At 42.6% G+C, this 9,719-nt stretch overlaps 1 protein-coding gene across 6 annotated transcripts in view; it reads left to right on the top strand.

The window, feature by feature from the left end:
• LOC135114842 (venom dipeptidyl peptidase 4-like) overlaps nucleotides 1–9,719 on the top strand; it is an 81,677-nt gene that overhangs the window by 61,928 nt on the left and 10,030 nt on the right. The window contains exon 3 of one of the 6 annotated variants that reach the window (XM_064030972.1): nucleotides 9,213–9,269. The exons of the other annotated variants lie outside the window; for them this stretch is intronic. Coding sequence (XP_063887042.1) covers nucleotides 9,213–9,269 — 57 coding nt within the window. The remainder of the gene's footprint in view (nucleotides 1–9,212; nucleotides 9,270–9,719) is intronic. 6 annotated transcript variants of the gene reach the window in all.

Genomic DNA, 9,719 nt, shown 5'->3' with positions numbered 1-9,719 from the left:
GTCACCATCATCATCATCATCATCATCATCATCCTCTTTCTCTTTCCTTTTTCTTCTTCATTTCTCCTCCCTTCTCTTCCTCCTCCTCCTCCTCCTCTTCCTCCTCCTCCTCCTCCTCCTCCTCCTCCTCCTCCTCCTCCTCCTCCTCCTCCTCCTCCTCCTCCTCCTCCTCCTCCAGCTGCACTATTTCTTCTTCTTCCACTTTCCTTTCATTTTTGTTCGCCTTCCGGGAGTAAAGTGAGACAACACGAGGCCAAGGGTCGTGTTTTTACCTCCTTTTTTTCTCTCCCTCCTTTCCTTTTTTCCCTCTACCTGTCACCATTTCACCTTCTACTCACCTGGTGGAGCTCCTCACTACGTTACAGATGGGATTAATTAACGTGGTGATTAACGTGTCTTTCTTAGCATCTCAGTACCTTGGAATGTGCTTGTAGGAGTGGATGGTGTTGTCAGTAGCAGTGTGTTGTGTTGAAGTGCTGAGGTGATGTGTCGTCTGTAGCACTGTCTGCCATTGCGTCACTCAACACTCAGCAATACAACCGTTTCCTGTATGTACATTCGTCTCACTGTCTGTCGAAATGTGACGTGTGTGTGTGTGTGTGTGTGTGTGTGTGTGTGTGTGTGTGTGTGTGTGTGTGTGTGCGCGTGTGTGTTTCCCTCTCTGTCGTAATTCATTTGATGCTGTTATTGCTCCCACTGCTGCTGCTATTGCTGTAGCTGCACACGCTGCTGTTGTTGCAATATTAACAGTAATAACAGCAGTTGTAATAGCAGCAATAAAGTCCCTGTAGTAGTAGTAATAATAGTAGTAGTAGTAGTAGTGGTGGTGGTAGTAGTAGTAGTAGTAGTAGTAGTAGTAGTAGTAGTAGTAGTAGTTGTAGTAGTAGTGGTAGTGGTATTATTATTATTGTTATTATTATTATTATTATTAGTAGTAGTAGTAGTAGTAGTTTTATGAGGAGGAGGAGGAGAAGGAGAGAGAGAGAGAGAGAGAGAGAGAGAGAGAGAGAGAGAGAGAGAGAGAGAGAGAGAGGAGTGTGCGTCTTGAAGTACTCATGGTTATAGCGTGACGCGAGACACGGCACACTTTCCCTCCCTCTTTCCTCCTCTTCCATTTTTCCCCACGTCTCTCTCTCTCTCTCTCTCTCTCTCTCTCTCTCTCTCTCTCTCTCTCTCTCTCTCTCTCTCTCTCTCTCTCTCTCTCTTTTTCTCTCTTTCTCTACGTGTTTTTTAATGCGTTTTGTGTCCTTGATCTTTGCTTTTCACCAACGCGAGACTAAACAAGGTGAGGAAAAAAAGGATTCATGTCTGTGAGTGTACAATTATTTTCATATCACATTTGTTTCCCAAAGCCAATTTGCATGTAATATTTGCATTACTCTCTTGGCGGCGGCGGCGGCGGCGGCGACGGTGGTGGTAGTAGTAGCAGTAGTAGTAGTAGTAGTAATAGTAGTAGTAGTAGTAGTAGTAGTAGTAGTAGGAGGAGGAGGAGGAGGAGGAGGAGGAGGAGGAGGAGGAGGAGGAGGAGGAGGAGATCATATAATTTAGCTGGTCTCATAATGACTGAGCAAACTTGAATCACAGTCTTCCTCCTCCTCCTCCTCCTCCTCCTCCTCCTCCTCCTCCTCCTCCTCCTGGGGCGTGAGGGACAGAGTGTCAAGGGTATCAGCAGCTGACAGTTGTGGCGAAAAGTATTAAATGGCCAAGCCTTTCCATAGTGACTGGGGAAAGCTGTCTTTGTTTGCGCTCTCTCTCTCTCTCTCTCTCTCTCTCTCTCTCTCTCTCTCTCTCTCTCTCTCTCTCTCTCTCTCTCTCTCTCTCTCTCTCTCTCTCTCTCTCTCTCTCTGTGTGTGTGTGTGTGTGTGTGTGTGTGTATACCGAACCCGCAAGATGTTTGGAATTAGAGTTAAGGCGAGGTATGTGAGTACTTTTTGTCTGTCTGTGTGTGTGTGTGTGTGTGTGTGTGTGTGTGTGTGGATCCTGGTAGGACGAGGGGAGAAGTAACCAGTAAGAAGAAAAAAAAAAAGATACGAGGAAAAAAATTCTCCGGAACCAGTTTATAACCAAAATAGAATAGCGAAAAAAGAATGATGATGATAAAACGAAGAAAATACGCGAGTAGCAACAAGAAGAAACAGAAGGAAATAAGTAAAGGAGAGAGAGAGAGAGAGAGAGAGAGAGAGAGAGAGAGAGAGAGAGAGAGAGAGAGAGAGAGAGAGAGAGAGAGAGAAACTTTATAAATAGTAAATAGAGAGGGCGAAGATGATTCAGTTCAATGTTTCCTTAATTCTCTTCCTTCTGTTGTTGTTTCTGTTGTTTATTCATGAAGATGGAAATAAAGAAGGGAGGGTTGTTCATGGTAAATTAGAAGGAGAGGAAGAAGAGGAGAATAAGGAACGGAAGAAGGAAAGAATGAGAATAAGAGAAGGGAGGATTTAAAGTAAAAATAAAAGTAAGAATGAAAGATAAGATAGAGAAACAGAATAAATTGAAATGATAGGGGGAAGAGAAAGAAGAGAATGAGAAGAGGAAAACAATGAAAATAGGAATAGAAGAAGAGTATAATAAAAATAAAAATAAGATAAAGTAAAAAATAAATGGAGGAGAGGAGGAAAAAGAAATGAGATAGGAGAAAAGCAGATCGGAAGAAGAGTAATAGGAAGAAATGGGATATGATATAGAGAGGAGGAGGAGGAGGAAAGGAGATAACAGCCTCAGGAGTGGGAGGAAGTGGATACCGGGGGAGGAAGGGGGAGGTGGGGGGGTCAGTTGATTGGAAGGTGTGGCGACAGGTAGAGAAGAATGTCCTTGGGGGGTCGTGAGAGGTTACATCCGGGGGCATCGCACACACACACACACACACACACACACACACACACACACACACACACACACACACACACACACACACACACACACACACACACACACACACACACACACACAAGAGAGTTATTAGTTTTGTGAGTTATCAATGAAGCGTTGTCTTCTGTTGTATCTATTGGTCTCTCTCTCTCTCTCTCTCTCTCTCTCTCTCTCTCTCTCTCTCTCTCTCTCTCTCTCTCTCTCTCTCTGCAAAGCCATATGATTTTCACTTTATTTTCCTCTCTATTTCTGTGTGTGTGTGTGTGTGTGTGTGTGTGTGTGTGTGTGTGTGTGTGTGTGTGTGTGTGTGTGTGTGTGTGTGTGTGTGTGTGTGTGTGTGTGTACGTCAAGGCCCCTTCGACCCTCACATTTCAAAAGACCAGCACATGAGAGGACAGACTGTGCGTGGTGGTGGTGGTGGTGGTAGTGGTAGTAGTGGTGGTAGTGGTGGTGTTTTTTCCTTATTGTCTTGTAATGTTATAGATGTTTTTGTGTTATTCTATCTGTCTGTTCTTGTTTTGTTATGTAATGTTGCTGTATGGTTTATTTATTCTTTTATGTTTATTTTTCATGTAATTTTGTATTTTATTCTCTCTCTCTCTCTCTCTCTCTCTCTCTCTCTCTCTCTCTCTCTCTCTCTCTCTCTCTCTCTCTCTCTCTCTCTCTCTCTGATGTAGTTACTGTCGTTACTGTTGCTAGGGTCTCGATGGAAAAGAAGATGAGGAGCATGAGGAGTAGGAGGAGGAGAAAAGGATGACAGCGACGACAGTGTATTAAACAGTTTGCATGTATAGTAAGAGGAGGAGGAGGAGGAGGAGGAGGAGGAGGAGGAGGAGGAGGAGGAGGAGGAGGAGGAGGAGGAGGAGAAGGAGAAGGAGGAGGAGGAGAAGAAGGAAGATGGGGACGAGAACTTTAGAGTACAGTAGATGGGGAGAAACCTTCAACATTATCATCCTTCATCTTTTAATTCACTCATCACTTAACTATAATCTACCACATACACCCTACACAGCTCCAACACGCATCCGTACGCAGCCTTACTACTTGTCCTTCCTTTGTGTTCTTTCGTGACTGCACTGAGAAAAGAAAGCAAGCGGATTTAAACACACGCTTGAAATGGACTTGAGTTGTGGTGAGCTGCCGAGAGGAAGTGAAGAAAGAAATATACTAACGAAGGCTTTGGGGTGTGTGTGTTACATTCTCCCTGACTCAGAGACACGACCACCAACCACTCTCACTGCATTTAGAGGGAGACGGGTAGGGAGAGTTTGTCAGAGGAAAAGAGGAGGGAGAATGAGAGGAGGAAGAGGTTATGAGAGAAAGACGGGAGGGAGGGAGAGAAGAGAGGAAGAGTAGTCGTGTAAACATCACAGTATAATGAGAGAGAGAGAGAGAGAGAGAGAGAGAGAGAGAGAGAGAGAGAGAGAGAGAGAGAGAGAGAGAGAGAGAGAGGGTGGAGGGGGGATGGGGCCAGGCATCATATTCCCTTGTACGAGTAGTTATGAAATGGAAGAGGATGGAGGGGGAAGGAGAGGAGAGGAGAAGAGAAGGGACAAACGAGAGAGAGAGAGAGAGAGAGAGAGAGAGAGAGAGAGAGAGAGAGAGAGAGAGAGAGAGAGAGAGAGAGAGAGAGAGAGAGATGAAAAAAAGCTGTTAAGGAGAGGAGGGAGAGGGAGAGTGACAAGGGGGACGAAAGAGGAAAGCAGAGATCATATTTCACAGTAGAACAAAGAAGTGCTTCATTCATTATCTTTCTCTTCCTCTTCTTCCATATCCCTCACTTCTACTACTGCTACTCTTCTCTTCCTCTTCCATCCTCGTTCCTTCTCTTTCTCATCTTTCCTTGTCAACAAAACTCGTAAATGCTTTGCTCTCTTACTACCACTTATTTTAAAGGCCACGTAGATTATTAGCCGGGTTCTCAATAGTAATTATCCTGTTAATAAATGTATAAATATTGTTCATCTGTCATTAGAACCATTAAAACACCCCTAGAAACCCGTGTCACTTCAACTAGAGCCTTTTGAAAGTAGTTGAGGTGAGGCCAGAAGTGCTTCAAAACAAGTTGCGGTTCGGTGTTCACTCCCTGTTTGTTTATTTGAAAAGAAAACTGATACGCTTGAAGGGCAGACTCGTGTGTATCTGAGCGCCACCCGGGAAACATTAAGAAAGCGCCGCGTAGGAGTAAAATTTATGATCTTCTAGTCTTTTGTATATGTATTCCGCCGCCTGTGTTATGAGATTCGTTTTCTTCGTGGGTTTGTTTGCTTGGGTTTGTGAAGTTTGTCCTTTCCTCGTGTTTTTTTTTTTTTTTTGTGGGTATCTGTTTCATAGTTTGGTTTTACTTTTTTTTTCTTTTCTCTTTGATAATTGTGTTTTCGTGGTGTTTAATTTTTCGTTTTCGTTTTTTTTCTCAGTCACTTGGAAACATAATCGTGATGGAATTAGGGATTATGATAATACGATCTCTCTCTCTCTCTCTCTCTCTCTCTCTCTCTCTCTCTCTCTCTCTCTCTCTCTCTCTCCGTAAACAATCTCGTGTTGTGTCTTGGTTGTAATGACCTGCTTCTTCTCTCCTCGCATCTCCACCTCGCCTCACATTACATTTCTCAGCACCGCCATGACACTGCAATACAGGTTAGGTGTGCAGACTTAAGTGCCAACACCAATCTCTTTCATTACCTCCATTTGACGCGCGCACACACACACACACACACACACACACACACACACAAACACACACACACATTGTCCTCCGTTCTATTTCACTCCTGCGTTTCTCTCTCTCTCTCTCTCTCTCTCTCTCTCTCTCTCTCTCTCTCTCTCTCTCTCTCTCTCTCTCTCTCTCTCTCTCTCTCTCTCTGTACACCTCGTATCCCCCTTTTCCTCCCCATTCTTACTCTTACTCACCATATCCTTACCTTCTTAAACATCATTCCACTCACAATCACCTACTGCGTTCCATTGCCCTACCACGTGCTCTCATATCCTCTTTCTCCCCATTCCCCGGCCTTGACCCCATTCCCTTTCTCCATGTGACCTTCTTTAGTCACAAAACACTCCTCCCAATACAAAAAGAAAGGTACCGGAGTGGGTTTCGGAGTGGATTCGACACCCAAAGAGCTCGTTCAAATGAGGAGGTGACCGTGATGAGGACTAAGAGATGTAGAGTGGGTGTGTTCTTTGTGCTTTTATACTGAGATAGGATGTAAGTGTGTATGAGAGAGAGAGAGAGAGAGAGAGAGAGAGAGAGAGAGAGAGAGAGAGAGAGAGAGAGAGAGAGAGAGAGAGAGAGAGTAAGTGCACAGTCCTTTGTCCATCCTCCCTCGTGTTTAGGGAAAGTTAGTCGTGAAGCAAGGGAAACTTACTTATTAGTGTGTGTGTGTGTGTGTGTGTGTGTGTGTGTGTGTGTGTGTGTGTGTGTGTGTGTGTGTGTGTGTTTTCCCGGCTTTTACTCATCGTGCACACTTTAACACACACACACACACACACACACACACACACACACACACACACACACACACACACACACACACACACACTAATAAATAAAAGTTTCCTTCTTCAACTTTTTCTCCTTCATCCCCCCAAACACCTCCTCCTCCCACTTCCTACCTCCTGCCGTTCTTCCCCTCCCCCTCATCCTCCTCCTCCTCCACTCCCTCTCCATTACCCCTCCTCCAATCTTCGTTGTCCTTCACGGCTCGCATTAATGATGACCTTCAGAACAAGAACAAGGTGAGAAGTGTGAACCGGGTCAGCATGGGTGTGATTATAATTAAGGTAAAGGTGTCTCTCTCTCTCTCTCTCTCTCTCTCTCTCTCTCTCTCTCTCTCTCTCTCTCTCTCTCTCTCTCTCTCTCTCTCTCTCTCTCTAGCGGTGCGTGAAATAAGCATCTTTGCAACTGACTGCGCATCAACTTTGCATTTTGAGGAGGAAGAGGAGGTGGAGAAAAGAAGAGACGGAAAAGGAAGTAAAAAAAAAATGGAGGTAAAAGAAGATAAATAAGGAGGAGATTGCAAAAAAAAAAAAAAAAATGGAGAAAAATAATTAAAAGTAAATATAAAAGAGAAGGAAGCTTAAAAAGAAAGAAATACGAGTATCTAGGAGGAAGAGGAAATAAAAAAAGATGAAAAAGAGGAGGAGGAGGAAGCAAAAAAAAGATTGTAAAAAATATAGACGATGAAAAAAAGGTAAAAAGGAAGAGAAGGAGTTACAAAAAAGGCAAGAAGTAGAAGGAAGAGAAAAAGAAGAAGGGGAAGGTTTGTAGAGATGTAGCAGCGGTCTTTGCACACCTGTTGTTTGTTGATCACTCATGGTTGGGGAAAGAGACCACAGCTGTTTTCACTATCTTATTAAGGAGGAGGAGGAGGAGGAGGAGGGGAAGCATGCATTCTACTAGTTTCACTGCCTTCCTCTTAACACATTTCCGCTGTTTATTTATTTATTTTTTTCGTGCTTTGATTCGTTTCCTTTCCGTTGTTCGTTTGTTTGTCTCTCTTCCTCTCTGTTTTATTTGTTTATTTATTGTTGTGAAGTTAAGTTTTTGTTATTTTCTGGTCCAGTTTGTGTTTTTTTTTTCTTTGCCAAGTTTGTGATATTTTCTTTACACAGTTTCGTTTTATTTATTCGCTCATTTATCTCACCGCATGTTTTGTTTATTTATTTATCTATTTTTTGTATTTTCATATTTTATAACCAAGGCTGTGATATTTTCTTATATTTCCCTTTTTATTTATTATCATCAACAGAATACATTTTTTTACATATACCTTTCTTGCCTTTAAACAACACGAACGCACAAGCAGTATTTACTTACACACACACACACACTCTTACGTACACAAGGAGGGGGTCGTGTGCGTATTGAACATCTGTGTACACATTTCCGATGACTGGACGAATCCTTGTTTTCTCCGCGTTACAGTTTACATGTTCTCCTACAACTTCCTTCCTTCAGCTTTCTCCTTTTGCTCAACCTGTCTCGTTCATTCCGTTTCCTTCCTCGCTCGATTTCCTTCCTTCGTCTTGTTCCTCTTTTCCTCTCTTCCTCTGCGGTTGTTCATCGCCCTCGCCCTCCTTTTGTTTTCGTTTTCTTTTCCCTCGCTTATCTTATTCTTTCTTCTTTTGTTTTTTTTTTTCGTTATGAGTGTTTTTTATGTTATTTTGTTTCTTTGTTTTTCTATTCAAGTTTCGTTTTTTTTCTTAACTCTTGTTTTTTTTTCGTTCTGTGTTTTCTCATTTTTTTTTTGTTTTCGTTGTTTACTTCTTTTCATTCTAGTTTCGTTTTCTCTTATTATGTTTCTCTTTTAGTATCTTTCTTCCATGTGTTTCTTTTAATCTTTCTCGTTTTTCTATGCAGTTTTATTCTTTCCTCTTGTTTTTTCGCTCTGTGTACTTTGTTTATTTTCTTCTTTTGTTCCTCTTTTTATTCTTTTCATTCTAGCTTCGTTTTGTTTTTCTTTATTTACTTATTCTGTTTCTCTTTTGGCTTTTAATTTCACAGTGTTTTAATTTCTTTCGTCTTTATACGAGTAGTGAGGGTTAGCAAGGTGGCAAGGTTGGTTAGTTTGCTGGAGTCCAAGGGCGGATCCACAAAACTTGAAGGTCCTTGGAAACAGTGCGAGTATTTGTAGCTTCTTGCCTTCCCTGTCGAGCCTTGTAGGGGCAGTGTGACGTGAGGAAGATTGAAAGGTCAGAGGAACACCCGTGCACTCTCATAGAACTTAAAATGAAGCGAGGTGGTATATTAAGTTGAGTTGTATGATATCGTGTTTCTTGTGTTCGTGTAAACCTGACTATCTGGTAATGTTCGGGTACTTCAAGAGGGAATTATTTCGAGGGAATTTTTCGTTAAGTATCTTATTATTACAGTATGTAGCGAGTAGAGGGATTGTTTTTCTATCAGTCTGTGGAACTTTTGTACCCGTCATCATGGCAGAGGCGGTGGCAGGAGCGAGGATATAGATAAACTTTACGTATTTTCTTTGTTTATCCTGTTATTAAATTATGAAGCAAGTAGATGGATTGTTTCTTCTATTAGTCAGTATAACGTTGGTGGTAGAGGCGGTGGTTGGAGCGAGGATATAGAATGAGTATTTATTTATTTATTTATTTTTGTCTGTATATCCTGCTATTCGTCACTGTTGCGTGTAGAGGATGAGTTTTCATGTCGGTTTGTGTATCGTAGTCGTTATGGCGGTGGCAGGAGCGAGAACTGATGCAAATAAACTTAAATATAGACTCCTACGACGTAACATAACTATTTTTGTGTTCATTTATACTGCTGTTCGTCTGTAGTGCGCCTAGAAGATGAGTTTTTGTGTGAGTTATTTTGTGTTTGGCAGTGGTCGTCATGGGAGTGGCAGCTAGAAGAGGAACCAGATGCCGCAGCCACAGCCAAGGTAATCTGCCGCTTCAAGTTTGTTTACCTTGACTGGAATTCCTGCGCTGGTTTGGTCCTGCGGCACACCCTGAGGCGCTGCGTCTGCCTTGGGTGTGTCTGTCTCGGAGGAGGAGGAGGAGGAGGTGGGGGGAGGAGGAGGAAGAAGAAGAAGAAGAAGAAGAAGAAGAAGAAGAAGAAGAAGAAGAAGAAGAAGAAGAAGAAGAAGAAGAAGAAGAAGAAGAAGAAGAAGAAGAAGAAGAAAAAGAAGAAGAAGAAGAATGTGGAGGATGATGAGGTGTAATCATAATCTGAGGTCGGGTATTCTGCCACACTCACTCTCACCGTTGCCTTCTCCTTCACTCCTAAATTAACACTGTGGTGATAATTTTACAATACTTGCCACATCAGGGGACTTAGGAGTTGAGCGGGAACTTGAGCACAGTTGAGGTGAATGTATAGTATGTACATG

The sequence above is a fragment of the Scylla paramamosain genome, chromosome 28, assembly GCF_035594125.1.
Source record: "Scylla paramamosain isolate STU-SP2022 chromosome 28, ASM3559412v1, whole genome shotgun sequence".
NCBI classification, from domain to species: Eukaryota; Metazoa; Arthropoda; class Malacostraca; order Decapoda; family Portunidae; genus Scylla; species Scylla paramamosain.
This window is presented reverse-complemented; position numbering and strand designations above follow the sequence as displayed.